At 42.0% G+C, this 18,812-nt stretch overlaps 1 protein-coding gene across 5 annotated transcripts in view; it reads left to right on the top strand.

Moving 5' to 3' along the window:
- Positions 1–18,812, top strand: part of LOC126266877 (major facilitator superfamily domain-containing protein 10) — a 136,898-nt gene that overhangs the window by 39,311 nt on the left and 78,775 nt on the right. For 4 of the 5 annotated variants that reach the window (XM_049971532.1, XM_049971531.1, XM_049971533.1 and 1 more), the window contains 4 exons: positions 3,311–3,651; positions 5,694–5,797; positions 18,116–18,274; positions 18,362–18,544. In XM_049971532.1, coding sequence (XP_049827489.1) covers positions 3,357–3,651; positions 5,694–5,797; positions 18,116–18,274; positions 18,362–18,544 — 741 coding nt within the window. In that variant the 5' untranslated portion in view covers positions 3,311–3,356. Of the gene's footprint in view, positions 1–2,359; positions 2,775–3,310; positions 3,652–5,693; positions 5,798–18,115; positions 18,275–18,361; positions 18,545–18,812 lie in introns of those variants that run through there. The other variant, XM_049971529.1, reaches the window with a different exon arrangement.

The raw sequence follows: 18,812 nt of genomic DNA, 5'->3' as shown, positions 1-18,812 counted from the left end.
AGCTCTCTTCTGAATAGCACATTGCAAGGCATCCCAGGTATACCCAATAACATTCATGTCTGGTGAGTTTGGTGGCCATTGGAAGTGTTTAAACTCATAAGAGTGTTCTGGAGCCACTCTGCAGCAGTTCTGCATGTGTGGGGTGTTGCATTGTACTGCTGGAATTGGCCAAGTCCCCTGGAATGCACAATGGACATGAAAGGATGCAGGTGATCAGACAGGATGCTTATTTACCTGCCAGATCGTATCTAGATGTATGAGGGTTCCCATATCATTCCAACTGCACGTGCCCTACACCATTTTAGAGCCTAGACCAGCTTGAACAGTTGCCTCTTGACATGCAGGATCCATGGATTCATGGGGTTGTCTCCACACACTTACACACCCATCCGCTCGATACAATTTAAAACGAGATTCGTCTGACCAGGTAACATGTTTCCAGTCATCAACAGTCCAATGTTGATGTTGACGGCCCAGGCAGGGTGTAAGGCTTTGTGTCATGCAATCATCAAGGGTACACAAGAGGGCCTTGGGCTCCAAAAGTCCATATTGATGATGTTTCGTTGTATGGTTCACACATTGACACTTGATGGCCCATCATTGAAACCTGCAGCAATTTGCTTGCACATCTGTCATGATGAATGATTCTCTTCAGTCGTCGTTGGTCCCATTTTTGCAGGATCTTTTTCTGGCCACAGCAATGTTGGAGATTTGATGTTTTACTGGATTCCTGATATTCACAGTACACTCATGGAATGGTCATATGGGGAAATCCTCACTTCATCACTACCTTGGAGATATTGTGTCCTATCGCTCATGTGCCAACTATAACGCCACGTTCAAACTCACATAAATCTTGATAACCTGTCATTTTAGCAGCAGTAACCGATCTGACAACTGTGCCAGATACTTATCTTATATAAGTGTTGCCAAATGCAACGCCATATTCTGCCTGTTTACATCTCTCTGTATTTGAATACGCATGACTTTACCGGTTTCTTTGCTGATGCAAGCACTCTCTTCTGCCATTGACTGTTTATCTCAAGAGTCAAGTAACTGTCTCAGCCTATGATCTTCACAATGGGTTTTCCAGTTACTGCCTCCTAGGCTGTCCTGTACCTTCCTTTCTCAGCACTTTCCTCCTTGAATTTTAATGATGAAAGTACAAGCGCTATTTTTTTTTTTTTCATTTCAAGTCCTTTTATTAATGTTCTCTCTTCACTGTCTTCCAAGTTTGTTTTTTCTGTCTTTCCAGCTTGTTCTTCTCATTTTGTGTCATATCCACATTTCAGCAACTTCAAGTCGATTCCTTTTCAGTTTACCCTGAGTCTATCTTCCACTTTGATAGAACAGTGTACTTGCCAAGCAGTGCTTCTCTTCACTACCACTAAGCATTTAGTATCAGCTGTGATTATACTTCTGACATAACAAAATTATTTCAACTGATCAATTCTGATGTCATCAGTTTTTATATTGGTTTTAACTTGCTGTATATTTTTCAAAACTCCCTTCAAACTTACTATATCTGAACATATCTTTGGTTGCATAAGTTTATGTGCACTAGAAGAAAACTATGTTATCAGGACAACGAAGGTGGAGCACACTAGTCACTGTCACTAATACCTATTGTCACAAAAAAGTGAAGGTGGTAAACGTAACACTAGCGGAAAAATAATGACTATTAGCCACCACTCTGTTTGTAACTGACACTAATAGGAATGCTGTAAATAGGCATTCATATGTGTAGATGCACACTCAGTGACAGATGCATTAAAGTAGATGATGAAACAAGTTCATAGATTACGACTCTTATTGAACATTTATCCGGATGCGTGAGATAGAAGCCGTGCACTGAGTTGGATACCAAACACTCAAAACACGTTTTGTACGAGAAAGATGACAAATAATTCCCGTTTAAAACACAGTTAGTCATCCTTCTGATGCTGAGAACTTTTGTTGGTGATTCTATGGTTTGAAATAGTTCTTCGTCCGTAATATTTAGATCGACATTAAGGATTACACCGCGCCGGTTTAACCGGTGATCTGTAATGTACACTAGTAACTGTTTACTACGAAGCAGCGACGATTCTATTAAAATGTTTGCAACTTGTGAGGAATATAGGTCTATTTTAATTATGTTTCTCTCTAGAGAACTGACGTTTGTTATGTTCCTTCGGTAACCTGGTTTTGCTTCAAAAACAGTTTTTCCTAAAGCCGCGGGTGTAAGTTGTATACGCTTCCCGCCTTTCCCTTTACGGATATGCAGCTCAGTACCAAGAATTGAGATCATTGGTGCCGAGTATAGTCTGCGGAGCATAATTTGTTTTCTGGATTTGGTACATCTTTGGAATTAATATGATTTGTTGATACGGGTATAGAGTATGTATATCTATGGTTAGCGGCATTTTAAGAAAGCGCAGGGGAAAGGTAGGTGGTGGGCGTGGTGTAGAAAGTGGAAAAGTGAATGCAAGTGATAGCGGAGAAAATGATTGTCAGATGGAGAGTGGGGGTGTCCTATATTCATGTTCAGTGCGTGTCTCATCGTGTCAAGACAGTATGGTGATGGTTTGTGTGGTAGTTCAAAAAATGTTTTAACGTGACAGTGAGCGAAGTGCCTGAATTGTATTCTTGCACCATCGGCGTTATAGATATCTTTTTCAACAAGTAGTGAATCCGGAGAAATGTTTCAGTGAGCCATAGGTGCAGAAACCGGTTTTAATTTTCGGCAGTAGTTTTGTGGAACCCACGGCGCTTCCTCTTAAACATTCACGTTTGTAAGTATAGCACTGAAGTGATTTATTCCTCTTGCAGCGATCCGCACACATAGACGTGTTAAGTTTCGTATTCCACCTGACTTGAACATTCAGACAGATCCAGCTATATTACAGTTCTTCTTTTATTCATGAAAAGACGGTGGTGACTGATCGAATATATAAATTTATACATTTTTTGCTTGCGTCTTACACTCCTCGGAAAAATTACTTAACGACCCCAGAAAGCAAGTGTGTTTCAGTGGACCTTCAAATGTTTCAGTATATTGTGAATATTTTCACGTATCTGTTCATGTTCAGACTCTGTACGAGTTGTATTGGTATGCTATTAGATACACTTTTGTTATTAGAGTGCAGGTCTACTGTTAGTACAGCCATGTCTTAGTATAGTTTAATTTCATTACTCAGTTATAAATTACTGCAAATGTATAGCCTACTCACACAAATATGGTGCACGTTACAAGGAGAGAGGCATAACTAACTGAAGTTCAGCATAGTTAATCACAAAACAGGGCTAATCAACATTGAAATTGTTCCAGGTTTCGTTAAAGAGGCGCAGAAAACTGCTTTCTCACCTGCCTCACGATGGAGACAAGGGAAAGGACAAAACATGAAAAATCTGTAAACTCTGAAGAAGTTAAAAGTACTTCATTGGCTGCCACCAGTTTAAAATCCCACCCATCCGTTTACATTATTTTTGTGTCTCTGCTTCTTGATTTATTAGCTTTTACAATGATACTCCCACTGTTACCATCACTACTTGATCATTATCGACAAAATGACAAGCCTGATGGGTTGTATCCTTGGCTACTCAGCAAAATACGTTATTTTCAACAGATTGTGGGTGCTCCAGACAGATTTAACTCTGTCTTATTTGGTGGTAAGTACTCTACCCTTTCTTGTTTTACAATAATAGTACCTGTAACATACCATATGATTCTAATATGTATGGATATGTTTTGGTCATTAAAATATGCTCACTGTGTTGCACTAAAAGCCTTGTGTCAACTATATGTTCTTGTGTCAACTCTGTTCTTTGAATTAAGCTCAATGTACTTACGACCATACACGGCAGATATTAGAATCATCAGTCTAATATATTTGAATGTTTTGAAGCACACAGCCTCCAAGAAAGTCAATAATTTTGCATGTACACAAACACTGTTGCAGTTAACTTGGATTATTTCACCCAGAATAGAATATCTGTACTGTAAGTTTTGTTAGAGGAAAGTAAAGATATGCAGTTTTTAGATTTTATTTAAAGTATTACCCTATTTCATTGATTGAAAATGGATTAAAAAATACTGGCCTACGAAATGCTATGTCAGCAATGGTATGAGGAAAGCACTCGCTATGTTTAAGGAATTTTGAGCTGTGGATACCATGGACAGAACAGAGTCATTAGTGCATCTATAGAATTGAATATTCAACTCGAATGTTACAAGACAGTGAGTGCAAATCAAATATGCGTACTAATGGCAGCACATTATACCCCACATATTTTATGTCATTTGTACCACTAACAGAAGTTATATATACACATTGGATCTCATGATGTGAAATTATTTTATGTATTATAACTCAAATAAAAGAATACTGTGACTAACGAGCTGCAGTAGATGGGAGCATTGTTGCCAGCATGCAGCTGGTCACCCTTAAAGTTTTGCATGTACAGTAGCTTACAAAAAAGCAACATATGGGGTGACAACTGCCACTTGACTCATTCAAATAGCAGTCACAAAGTTATTTAATAGAAGAAGAAGCATTTTTCTCTCCCTATCCGACTCAGATTACGTAATTCGTAGAACTGTGAGTAACTCTAGCTGGTATTCAGTTCTGTAGTTCTCGCACTAAAGGAAACTCTTTGAGGGTTGTGGGCAAAATGAAGAAGAGAATAACATAGGGAGGCAACTGTTATAAAGAATACCTCTGATCTAGCTTTGTTAACAAGAATCATTTACTGATCACTAGTGATCACTAGTAACTGTCAGTACTGAATGGTTCTTCTTGCTAGTCTACCATCTTCCATCCACCATTAGATGATATGATTAGCATGTGAATGTGTATTACCCAGGTAGATAGCTGTGGATTGCTACAGTTACTTGGTTGTTTTCTTACAGTGTTTATCTCTCTCTCTCTCTCTCTCTCTCTCTCTCTCTCTCTCTCTCTGTGTCTGTGTGTGTGTGTGTGTGTGTGTGTGTGTGTGTGTGTGTGTGTGTGTGTGTGTGTGTGTTTATTTTTGATGGTCTTTTTGGCCAAAAGCTTTATTTGTGACAGTCTTTTTCTTGTGCCTATCTGCGACTCAGCATCTCTGCTATATGACAAGTAGCAACTTTGCTTTTTATTATCCAAACCTTTACTTACTGTATCAGTTTAAACAAAGTCCACAGTACAACAAACCAAAATTTAGTCACATAACTACTGTCAAAAGTGTAACCTAACCAGCAAAAGAAAACCAATATCACCAATTCTTGCCAGCCACAGTTAAACACAGTTACCAAACACTAACAAGAAAAACTCCGAAACAACATCAGATGACTCACTAACAGAGCAAAAAATAGTGTTGAAAGATAAATATCCAACATAAGAATGTCACAAAGTAATGAGTCACATTGTCTGCAAACATGACATGACAGACACACCACACCACCATGAAGTAATTGCACATTTGGCTGGCCTGAGACTCATTCAGGTAGGCTACCTCTTCTCCGTCAGCAAAACACAGCGATTGATTGCGCTAACATATTGTTGTGATAGCCCCTTAGCTTTACTTTGCTTTCACATTCAAATTAGCCCACAGAAAATAATTTCTCCAGCAGAGTTAGCTGAAAACTTAAAAAGAAAAGAGTTATTGAGTGTTGTAAATATGTTAATGCTGCAAACAAATATTATCTACAATATTTTATTTTATATGTGTTCCAGGATTTTTAGGTTCAATGTATTCATTCCTCCAGTTCCTAGCATCTCCACTTGTTGGTGGAGTATCTGATGTTTATGGCCGTAAGCCAGTAATGCTTGTCTGCCTTGTAAGTAATCACAATTTCATTAAAACTTCAATTTTTTAAGAAACGAAAAAATTACACTATTAGTCAACGTAACTGTTTTGTTCCCTTTTATTATTTTTGGGCTTGCTATCAAATATGAAATGTTTGTATTATAAAGCACTCATAACTACTTTTCACTTAATTGTAATGGTATGTTGAACATCCTAAGTTAGTTGTATAATCACACACAGATTCTTTGGAATTGCTTCATACTCAATTTAAAGCAACATTGGCTGTTTATTGACCATGCTTGTTTCAAAAAATATGCAAATGGCATGTATATTGACTGAAGCAACATTGTTTTGAGGCATAAATCTTGTCTTCATCCTAAAATGGCTATACAAAAACATTTAACAAAGATACACATCCCCCCTGGGAGCTCACCACTCTTTGGTGGCTACCATGGCGACCCAGACTTTGCAGCATTTTTTCCTTTCTGTGCTGCATGTCTATACTCTTGTTATTCTTTTTACCCTCGCTTGGGGAATGTTCTGCATTCTGTCGCTGACGAGCAGTCACACCTTTGTTTTTCACTCCCATTTCCTTTCTTTTTTCCCTTCTCCTCTCCCTCCATTTCGGCATTTGAGGATCCTCTTTTTCTTTCTTCTTCCTCCCTGTGCACTCCTGAAGGCCGGCCCACATGTATGATGCGTGACAGGGTAACGCGTAATTCCCAGCCCCAGTCGAGAGATAGGGTTCGGACATGCCCCCTGATACAGGCCAGGCCCAGGGAAAGGTGATTGCCTGAGCTGTAACCTTCCCAAACTGCCAATTGGTCCCTCTGTCAGGTGTTTGGGAGGTGTTAACAATCACTTAAGGCGGGTGCGTCCCTTGTGAAGGGAACCCCCCCGTTGGAAGGAGCGTGCCATCGGAGAAGCTGGCAATCGTATGGGGATTTCCTCCCACTCAGCATCTACAAAATGCAAACATAATGAGGCTAATGATTCAGAGACCCTTCCTGCTGCACCACAGTTCCTCATGGTCTCGTGTACTGCAGATGGTCAGTCCTTCGCCATGGTAAATCCATTTATTATTCACAAAGGTGTAGATGCAATTGGTGGCCCTGTGAAATCCAGCTCTCGTTTGAGGATTGGCACTTTCCTGTTGGAGACCACTTCCGATTCTCAAGCACAACTACTGCTTGCTGCCTCACTTCTCCGCAGTTACTCTGTTCATGTTGAGGCCCATAGAACCTTCTTCCTGTGGTGTAATTTACACCAGGCTTCTCAACAATCTGAGACAGAAATACAATCTTACCTCTCTGATCAGTGTGTCATTGCCGTCCATCGTGTAATGAAAAAGGTAGATTCCTCCTTAGTGTCCACCCATTCGTTCTTTCTCACTTTTGATAGAGTGGTGCTACCGTCTAAGCTCAGATTAGGCTATAAAATTAACACTGTACAGCCGTACATTCCGAACCCGATACGATGCCACCAGTGTCATCATTTCAATCACACTAGAATGTTTTGTCAACGCCCAGCTACATGTCTTCCTGTGGTAGGGATGTGCATGAGGGTGATTGTCCACCTCCTTTTCCCCACTGTATCAGTTGCAATAGCGGCCGTGCCGCCGCCTCTTGGATTTGTCCAGTGTATCTTGATCAGTGAGCTGTTAAAGAGGTCAGGATAAAGGAAAAGGTGCCTTTTCCAGTTGCTCAAAAGTTACTGGCTGGTTGCAAACCCCGGGTTCTCCCGTCTGGTACCTATAGTTCAGTTCTTGTTACCCCTCGCTCCATGAAGGACATGGCCACGCAGACATGTGACCTCAAATTCAGCTTTGAGGTTGTGAAATCGCCTAGTGTCGAGGTAGTGTCGCCATCCCCCCATCCAGCTGTGCAAGAAGCCATCAAACACTCGCCTCGAGGGACGAAGCCACCAGCTGCACAACCTGTAGGCCGGAAAGAACAAAAAGAGTATTTCTGTGAAGATTTCCTCTGTCCCTCCAGGCAAATAACACCCCAGTCTCCATCTAACCGGAAAGGCTCGAAGAAGTCCACCAAAGGCTTTCTCCTTTGCCACCTCAAAGATCCTCTTCGATGGTGTCGCTATGTGGTACCTTAGCCTGACCAGCCTCCATGTGACTGGAGCGCACCAGCAACTATTTTTCAGTGTTGGACTCCACAGACCGACTGCACAAGCAAGCTGATGCTTCTATGGACCCCATGGAGCAGGAACCTCATGCTCCCGTGTCCTGTAGCAGTGCCTCTTCCCCAGCTGTCACTTGGCAGCATCCGAGGTGACACCCCTACATCTCTTCATCATCATTTCAGTGGAACATTCGCGACCTTCGGTCTCATAAAGAGGATTTACTGTTGCTTTTAGTGTCGTAGTGTCTCTTTGTACTCTGCCTTCAGGAAATGAAATAGCGCCCTTACGACTGCTTAGAGATTTCACATTTCTTACTGATCCGTTTTGATCTTCTTCCTGAGGTTGGGATTGCATCTCATGGGAGTGTCATGGTGCTCGTACGGGATGACTACCAATCTTCAGGCTGTTGTAGTTCGCCTTTTGCTTCCCCACCTGACTTTTTCCCTCTCTACCGTATATGTCCCTCCATCATTTGCTGTCACCAGGGTAGATTCCTTCAATTTATTGGGCAGTTACCTCCACCCTTTTTGCTACTCGGTGACTTTAATGCACATCATCCCCTTTGGAAATCTCCCAGGACCTGCCAGAGAGGTGCCCTCTTGGCTGACCTTAACCAACTTACCCTCTTCTGCCTTAACACTGGAGCACCCACTTTCCTTTCCAACTCCTCGCACACCTATTCCCATTTGGACCTCTCCTTGTGCACTGGCCAGCTTGCCCCTCATCTTGAGTGGTCCATTCTTCCTGACACCTACTCCAGTGACCATTTCCCATGTGCTATCAGTTTGCTGACTCCTACCGCATCCTCGTGAACACCTAAGTGGCAGCTTCTGAAGGCTGACTGGCAGCTTCGCTTCTCCCTGGTGACCTTCGAAGAACGAGATTTCCCCAGTTGCGATGACCAAGTAGAATATCTCAAAAACATTATCCTTACTGCTGAAGAATGTTCCATCCCCGCACTTCCTCTTCAGCATGTTGTGTCCCAGTTCATTGTTGGACCGAGGCATGCCACGGCGCAGTTTGCGCACAGATACTTGCTCTCCGTGTTTTTAACTGCCACCCTACGCAGGCAAACTGCATTCATTATAAACAGATGCTTGCAAAGTGTTGTTGCACTCTTCAGGATAGCAAAAGAGCTAGACAGATTTCATTCGCTAGTTCTTTTAACAGTTCCGCAACTTCCTCAGTCATGTTGACCAACTTCCAATGCCTCTCTGGAACAAAGATGCATGCCCAAATTTCTGGCCTGACAGTACCTGACGATACCATCGTGGACCGTATTCCAATCTCCAACACATTGGGCTGCCATTTTGTGGAAGTTTCGAGCTCTTCCCACTCTCACCCTGCCTTCCTCCATCGGAAACAAGCGGAGGCGGCTCAGACAATCCCCTTCTCTTCTCCAAATTGTGAGTGCTCTCAGTTCATCCCAATCCTCTGCCCCAGGCCCAGATGCCATCAACATTCAGGTGCTGCAGCATCTTTCTCTTGTGGGCAAGCACACTTTCTGCTTAACAGGTACAACCACATCTGGGCAGAGGGCACATTTCCTGGACGCTGACATGGATCCACCATCATAACCATACCTAATCCGTTAAAGACGATAACCTTTTTTCTAGCTACTGCCCCATCTCTCTTACCAGCTGCATCTGCAAGGTGATGGAATGTATGATTCATGCCCAGCTGGTGTGAATGCACTATGTGGATTTCGAGCGTGGCGTTCTGCAGTTGACCATCTCGTTACTTTGTCCACCTATGTCATGAATGGTTTTCTGTGGAAATCCCAGACTGTGGCAATGTTTTTTGATTTGGAGAAGGCCTACGACACCTGCTGGACAACTGGTATCCTCATACTCTTTATACGTGGGGCTTCCGTGGGCGCCTGCCCTGTTTTGTTTGGGCATTTTTACAAGTTCGAGTTTTCAAGGTGTGTGTGGGTTCTGCCTTGTCGGACATCTTCATCAAGGAAAATGGTGTGCCTCAGGGTTCCATCCTGATTGTCATCCTCTTTGCTATCGCCATTAACCCTATAATGGCCTGTCTCGCACCAGGTATCTCCGGCTCCCTTTCTGTTGATGATTTTCCCATCTGTTGCAGTTCTCCACAGACATGTCTCACTAAGTAATGTCTTCGGTGCTGTCTTGATTGTCTTTACTCCTAGAGCATCGACAATGGCTTTTGCTTTTTCACTGACAAAACCATGTGTATGAATTCCTGGTGATGCAGATGGTTTCTCCCACCATCTCTCCATCTTAGGCTTGTTCCCCTTCCATTCGTTGAAACTATAAAATTCATGAGAGGAAGTTCTCTTGGTCCTCCCATGTATCTTACCCGGCAGTCTGCTATATGCGGTCCCTCAACATCCTACGTGTCCTCAATGGTACTCCCTGGGGTGCCGATCGAACCACCTTCCTCAGTTTGCACTGGTCCCTTGACCATTCGAAACTTGATCATGGTTGCTTTGTTTATGCATCTGCACGCCCATCCCTCTTATGCCGTCTCAACACTATCCACCATCATGGTGTATATTTGGCCATGGGTGCCTTTTACTCTAGCCTGGTTGAGTCTGTATGCTGAAGCTGCTGAACTACAACTGCCCTACCTCCGTGACTTTCTCTTCAGAAGCTATGCATGCCATTTGTCTGCCATACTTGGCCACCCATCCTATGCCTCCTCCTTTGATCGTGAGTATGGGGCTCGTCCCTCTTCACTATTACCTCTGGAGTCTGCTTTCAGCACTTCTTACGGCAGCTTAACTTCACACTACCTGTGACCTCCCTGGTGGGTGTGAACCCCGTCACCACCTTATCTTCGTGAAGCGGGCCATGTTAACCTAGGCCTTCATTCGCTTCCAGCCTCAGTCTATTCCCTTTTGTTTCACGACCTTCACATGGAACTTCACAATACTACCTGTGTATACACTGATAGCTTTCGGACTGACTGTGGGGTCGGGTGTGCATTCCTCATTGGAACCCATGTCTTTCGATACTGGCTTCCAGCACATTCCTCAGTATTTACAACTGAGCTCTTCGCTGTGTATCAGGCCACGGAGTACATCCAGAGACAGAGGCTTTTCAATTGTGTCCTCTGCTCAGACTTGCTCAGTGCCCTTCAAAGACTGTGTGCTATACACTGCCAGTTCCTTAATACAGCGGGTCCAGGAAAAGTATCACTTGTTCACTCTTGGTAGAGCCAGTGATGTGTTTCTGTGGGTTCCTGGTCATGTCGGGCTGCCAGAAAACGAGGCTACTGATTCTGCTGCCAAGTTTGCAGTCCTCGTACTTCAGCCCGCGAGTACCTATATTCCCTCCAATGATCTCTGCGTTGCTGTCTGTCTGGAGCTGGTGTCCTTTTGGCAATGCCAATGGTCCTCCCTTCACGGGAATAAGCTTCGGCTTATTAAGCCTTTCCAGCACCTTGGATGACCTCCTGTCGGCCCTTCTGCTGGGAGGAGATTGTTTTAACTCTGCTGCGTATTGGGCACTGCCTTTTTAGCCATTGTCGTTGGCTAAGTGGCACTACCCCACCACTTTGTACATATTGAACCCAAATTTTGACTGTCCGCCACTTCCTGATGGACTGCCCCCCCTCCCTTTTTTTTTGTTTTAGCCATTTGCATTCCAGCTTGGGTTTGCCGTTTGATTTATCAGCTGTTTTAGCGAATGATGCACGGGCTGTCAATCGCATTTTACTTCTTATCTGCCAAAGCAATATGGTGAAGGCCATTTAATTTTTAGTTTTGCACATCCGTTTCTGTATTGTGTCTTTTTTAGCCCTTTTTCCACGTGCCTGTTTTTAGCTATCTTCTCTTTGTCAATTGGGACTGACGTATAGTCGTTTAATTTTCAGTTGGTGAAGAAGTTAATACCAACTACATTTCACTGTGCAATATACACTTTGATGTCAGTATTAATTTTGACTGCAGGCCACACAGGGGGGGGGGGGGGGGGGGGGGGGGGAAGCTAGGAATAAACATCAAATTAGTGTTTGGGGTCAATGTTGACACCACTATTTAGGCTATTAAGGGGCGTGAGATTGCCCATCTTGCCAGTGTTAAATTTGCAAACTTTGTGTATCGTCTTCTCGGGAACTGAACTTTGAAATTTTGGTAGCTGCTTTCAGAATGTATTGTTAGCTTTATAAAGTAGTATCAATGTTTCTTTCTTCTCAGTATAATATCTAGGAATTTTTTTTACCACTAAGCCATTTTTACTAGGATAAAATTTCATATAAATCTCCCCGGTTTTTGCCATTACTGTAGTTCAGTGGTGTCCTCTACCTGTTTTTTTAGCATTTCTGAAAATTTGAATGTCATGTGTAGTGATTGGTGAGAGAGACTCTCACTAATCTGGCCATTCCTGGCACATATGGGTGCCAGATTATTGAGTGCCTGAAATTTATTTTATTAATTTATTTTGAAAACATAGTGGATATAGTGTACTGGAGTTTTTTAGACTGAAGGGATCAATTTTAAAACATAGGGGATATACTTTATTATCCAAAAATACATTAATTTTCAAAGAAAACTAGTCCTGAGTGTATACTGTACACAATTAAACAGTTGTATGGCTCACTGTGAAACATGTCCCTAATTTTTAACTGTCACAGTGATGATACGCGATGGTGGCCTGCTTTATCACACAACCGCTTTGCAAGTATTACATCGGTACCGCATGTATCTAGTTGTTCCATAATGTACTCCAGGAAGACCTCGCCCACTTCAGCACCAGCAGTGTGAGAAATCTTCATGCTCTCTCCTCCTGTATCCTCTTCTTCATCACTACTTTTTGTACACTTTTGATTATTTCTTCATCTGTTAAAGCTTGGTCCATATCACAGTTTTCCCTCATTCAGCCACTCAGTAACATCTTCATCAGCAATTTCTTCTCCTCCCGGAAGGTTGTGGGACATGGCAGTGTAGAAAGTAATTGATAATTCCGAATTGACTGGCTCATCACTGTCACTCACTATTGGATCCAACTCGACATCAATGGATGGCCACAATTGTCTCCAGCTCTTCATTATGTTAGCACTCTCCACTTCATCCCACGCTTCGGTTGCTTGGAAAATAACATCATGTATGTTAATTGTTTTCCACGCCTTCAGCATAGTCTCAATTGTCATTTTCACTTTCATTCAGCAAGGAGATGAGAAGTGACTGTCGATAATGACAGTTGATTGATTCCAAACTTCCCTGGTCCATGTATATCATCTGACTTTAGAGAAACAACTGGAGGATGACTGGGAGCATTGTCAGTTATAAGGATAGCTTTCAGTTGAAGCTTTTTCTTCTATAGCTCTTTCTTCACTGCTGGTACAAACATTTCATGGAATCACCACGAGAATATTTGTCTGTCCATCCACACTTTCTTCTGCGTGCAATACTGCACTGATACAGTATTTATGTCAGTGTGTTGAAAACAATGTGGATGTTGGGATTTTCCAATCACCATAAGTGGTAGTTTATGACTCCCATTTGCATTACAACATGCCATTAATGTTACACAATGTTTCTATTGTCCGTAACCACAAGCTTCCTTCTTGTTCTTGGCAGCTAATGTTTTTGAAGGAAGCATCTTGTAAAAGAGTCCTGTTTCATCAGCATTATACAAGACATCAGCAGTTAAATCTTCTTCTTCTGTTATCTTCCATATCTTGCTTACAAACTCATCAGGATCCTTATTAGCTGAGGGACTTTTCCCGGTGACTGTCAGCTGCCGAATACCATTTTGTTTTTTCCAGTTTGATAGCCAACCTTCGCTCACTGCAAACAAGTTACTACCACCAAGTTGTTCGTTTGAAGATGATCAGAATGACTGAAACAGGTAACTGAATAAACAAATATGGGCGATCCAAGACTTGTGGTATTTACAACCATGAAGATATTTTCTGTGAAAGTCACGATGCCCGAAGTCCCTGTATAATTGGTTAATTGCTTCCATAACAGCCACTGGGGTGGATTTTTTGTGATAAGAAACTCCAGTAACTTGAGTTGTTCTGTATGTGTGCAATGACCAAGGACTGACAAGTAAAATGAAGAGTTATTGTCAGTAAATGATTAATGTAATATGTTACCCATAGGGCATTCCTTATTTCCTGTGATTATTTACTCTGTTATTGCCATACTGTAGTACTGCTGGATTTTCACTTACAGTTTAGTCTAACAAGTGACCTCTGATGTTTTTACTAGCTGACAAAATTTTATCCTTTGAGCTCTGCTTCAGTTTCCTTAGACAGGTTCTCATTCTTTATTGAATGTGACAGATACATTCTAGTGTAGATATTGTCTTATTGACATATGATATGAATTGTATCACACTTCTGTAAGCCTTGGAGTCACCATCCCTAAGGAATTTGGTTTAAAATGCTCTCCATTCCTGTCCTGATTTGTTAAAAAATTTTATAGCAGTTGCAGTCTCCATGCCTCCATTTGTACCTTAATCTTCCATATTAGATGCACAATGGTAATAAACAAATGGTAAAATAAATAAAGACACCATCATAATCTCTAAAAGTGACAAGAAAAATGACACTGAATCCTGAATCGGGCACAAACAGAACTCATGACTCAAAACACTAACTCACAGATTAAAAACACAGCTAGTTGCTGTGATGAAGGTCCCAACCAAATGACCAAAGTTTCTGCAACAGGAGAGTGTAATCCACACCCTTCATTGTCTAAAGTTTTGGGAAATGCAAAATAAAAACACATCAGAAGTTGTGTATATTTCCTGACTGCACATACAATTTTGAAAAATAGAATAAAAATATTTCATATTAGATTTGCCGAAAAAAATTTCTACCATTTGAAACAGAAAATGACAAATTATTTTAGAGGCTTAAAAACTAAAATATATTTCTTACCATTAAAGTTAATAGATTTCTTTAATAATAATCACTGTAAATACTCATATTAATCATCATTTGTTTTCTTAAACAGTAGAAAGTGTTATGGTCAAACAATGGAAATTCCAGGATCAAATGTAACAATATTATGAAAAGGAAAGTTGCCACTCACCATATAGTGGAGATGCTGAGTTGCAGACAGGCACAACAAAGACTGTCACAAATTAACTTTTGCCAGTAAGGCCTTCATAAAAACACACACACACACACACACACCTAACTGCAGTCTCTGGCAATTGAAGCCACACTGCGAGCAGCAGCACCACTGTGTGATGGGAGTGGTGACTGGGTGGGGGTAAGGTGGACGCTGGGGGAGGGAGGGGGGAGAATAGTAGGTTAGGGGTGGGGGACAGTGAAGTGCTGCTGTGGAGTGCCCAGGTATGGGGTGGAGAGAGGGTAGGGCAACTATGTGCAGTCGAGAGGTTAGACGGGGGCAGGGGAGAGGTGGGGGAGAAGGAACAGAAAAGGAGAGAAGTAAAAAGACTGAGTGTGACAGTGGAATGAGGGTGGTGTAGTGCTGGAATGAGAATAGGGCAGGGGCTGGATGAGAGAGGACAATGACTACTGAAGATTGAGGCCAGGAGGGTTACGGTAACTGAATTGCACATGTGGGAGCTTTCCCTGCGATATATCCTATGTTCCCGTAAGCCTTCTGGCCTCAACCTTTGTTAGTCATTGTCATCACCCATCCTGCCCCTGCCCTTTTCTCATTCCAGCACTACACGGCCCCATTCCACTATTGCACCCAGCCTTTTCTTTTCTCTTCTTTTTTCACCCATCACCCCCCACCCCCACCTCTCCCCTGCCCTCCGACTAAGCTCCTGACTGCAGTTAGCTGTACTACCCTCTCTCCACCTCGTCCCTGCTTGCTCACCAACAGCACTTCACTGTCCCCCACCCTTAACATACCATTCCTCCCTCTCCCTGCCCCAGCCACCTACTAATAACCCCCCCCCCTCCTCCCCAAAATCCAGTTGCCTCTCTCATCATGCACTTGTGCTATTGGTCACAGTGTGGATGCAGTTGCAAGAGACAGCAGTCGTGTGTGTGTGTGTGTGTGTGTGTGTGTGTGTGTGTGTGTGTGTGTGTGTGTGTGTGTGTGTGTGTGTGTGTTTTAGTGAAGGCCTTACTGGCTGAAACCTAATTTGTGACAGTCTTTTTGTTGTGCCTATCTGCAACTCATCGTCTTGGCTATAGAGGGTGTCCCATTTATGTTGACCACCCTAAATAACTGTTTGTCCAGATGCAAATTACAGAAGTTTTCAAGCAAATGTTCTTTAGCCGTCAGGGATGTCAGTCAGTAGGATTGCCTTCATTGTAGCTTTGTGTTTTACAAAGATATGAACAGCGGTATGTCTTTTTTAAATGGCACCCTGTATTTTTATTAGGTAATTTATTTCCTCTCCTAAAGGCCTATTCAAAAATGTAACACAGGTACCATTAACTGAAATACAACATTATTAATTACATAACACAGCACTAACTTTGAGCCCAGGATCACAAACGTCCATTTGCTGAAGGTGTCAGAAAACAAATGAAAACCAAGTCAAAACATAACACAAAATTGATTTTGACTCTCCTGTACCACTCCTTCAGAGTGGTGACCCTGGTGCACTTGTTGACTGAAAAAATTATTTACTGTTTCCAGTGTTGCCTACTGAAGAAAATTTACGAGCAGGCACTATAAATTCCTGCATGTCCTCTGGAGTTGTTGGAATGTGGCAATAGACAACATCTTTAATGCCTCCCCAAAGAAAAAAAATCCAGAAGATTTAAATCAGGAGACCTAGCAGGCCAAGTAACTGTTCCTCCTAGACCAATCCATCTGGCACGATACCATTGGTTCAGAACACAACATACACATGAGGCATTATGTTCTGGACATCCATCATGTTGATACCACATAGGCATTCTGGTTCTTAGCGGCACTTCATCGAGAAGCAGAAGAATTCATCTGATGGAGTTGGCATACACTGTGCCGTTTAGACTACGGTTGATGAAATAAGGGCCAATAATTGTAGAACCAAGCAATCCACACCAGACGTTAACTCTCCATTGGCGCTGACGTTCCACCTGTCTAAGCCATTGTGGGTTGTCACTGGACCATTAATACATGTTCCTTGTATTTACCTGTCCATTGTTTGAGAAGGAACCTTCATCAGTAAATAAAACATTGGAAAAGAACCTGAGGTTGGCAAGTATTTTCTGCTGTGCCCACTGACAGAACTGTACACGATTCTGGAAACCATTCCCATGCAATTCTTGATGTAGATGTACATGGCAAGGATGGAACTGGTGGCATCTAATAATACGATGTACACTGATTTTAGGAATGGCAATCTCGTGTTCAAGCTGCTGTGTGCTCACATGTGGATTCGTAGCAATGGAAGCGAGAACAGTAACTTCAGCAGCTTTGTATGTGCGAGTGCTACGACGATTGCATTGTTGTGGATTGAAACTTCAGATTTCCTGAAGCGTTGCAACAAGCAGAGAAAACATCCACCAGGGAGGTGGGTTCTTGTCAGGATATCGCTCTCTGTGCAGTCCCACTTCCTGTGTAGCATTTCGCCTGCCTTCAACAACAACAACAATAAAAGAAATGTTATGTTGATGCAGTTTGTAAGAATGACAGCCTTTACTGTATGCCTACTCTACACAACAGTATTTAAAAGGGCTAACTACTGAACTAAATGTACCTGTACATAAGAAAACAGTATTGCAATTACTGTTCTGCTAACTTACATTCCCCGTAGATGAGTCTTCCCTTCATTGGTGTACATTCTACTCGCACAACTCTTGAACTGACAACAATTGATGGAATGGTGGGTGTGCATTCGACTTATGTTTACATTTGTCCTCTGTCATCAGCAGGTGGATGTGTTCCATTACCCTGAGTATCTGCACTAAACCCTGGGAACGTCAATGTTGTGTTGTTTAATTAATAATGTGATGTTTCAGTAAATGGTACACTGTGATACATTTTTGAATAGCTCTTTAGGAGAGGAAATGAATTACCAAATAAAAAATACAGGGTGCCATTTAAAAAAGTCATACCGCTGTTCATATCTTCGTAAAAAAAACAATGCTACAATGAAGGCAATTGATGTCCCCCTGACGGCTAAATAACATTTGCTGGAAACATTTTGTAATTTGCATCTGGACAAACAGTTATTTAGAGTGGTCAAGACATTGTAAGTATTATGAAGAGCAGGAAATTAATGCTGCTTAATTAGATGTAGAAACAAATTTAAATGCTTAATGTTCAGGTACTGCAAGTGTTCTTTTTCAACTTCTGTAATTTTTGTTTTAGATTGGAATTTCATTTTCTTACGTGCTGTGGGCCTTATCCAGCTCATTTTTGCTTTTTGTTTTTGCAAGAATTATCGGAGGAATAAGCAAGGGAAATGTTAGTCTGTCTATGGCAATCATTACTGACATATCATCATCTGCTACTAGAGGACGCGGGATGGTAATTGAATTTTTATTGCTTTGTCTTAATTGTAGAATGTTTCATGACATCTGTATGTGATTTTTTTTCTTATTTTTCCTGTTCAAGGCCCTTGTTGGTATTGCGTTTTCTGTTGGCTTCATAGTTGGTCCTGTGATTGGAGCCATGTTTGCAAGGTGGGCACAAGGCCAGTCTGGTGACTGGTTTGTCACTCCAGCACTGTTTGCTTTTGGATTATCGCTGCTTGATGTGTTATTTGTTACACTGTTTTTTAAGGAGACTCTTCCAAAGGTATACATATTGAATTTTTCTTGTAACTTCCTGTTGCAAAATAGCTTTCAAAATGTGTAACATTTCTTCCTGCTAGTGATCCATTTCTGAAATGAAGAAACATCATTGCAGTGAGTGAGTGAGTGTGTGTGTGTGTGTGTGTGTGTGTGTGTGAGAGAGAGAGAGAGAGAGAGAGAGAGAGATTAAACTTTTGTTTCTACTGCCCTTATAAAATTTATATACTGAATGCTATGTGATTGCATAATGGTGGTTGGGATATGCGATTCCT

This window comes from Schistocerca gregaria, chromosome 4 (assembly GCF_023897955.1).
Source record: "Schistocerca gregaria isolate iqSchGreg1 chromosome 4, iqSchGreg1.2, whole genome shotgun sequence".
Classification (NCBI taxonomy): domain Eukaryota; kingdom Metazoa; phylum Arthropoda; class Insecta; order Orthoptera; family Acrididae; genus Schistocerca; species Schistocerca gregaria.
This window is presented reverse-complemented; position numbering and strand designations above follow the sequence as displayed.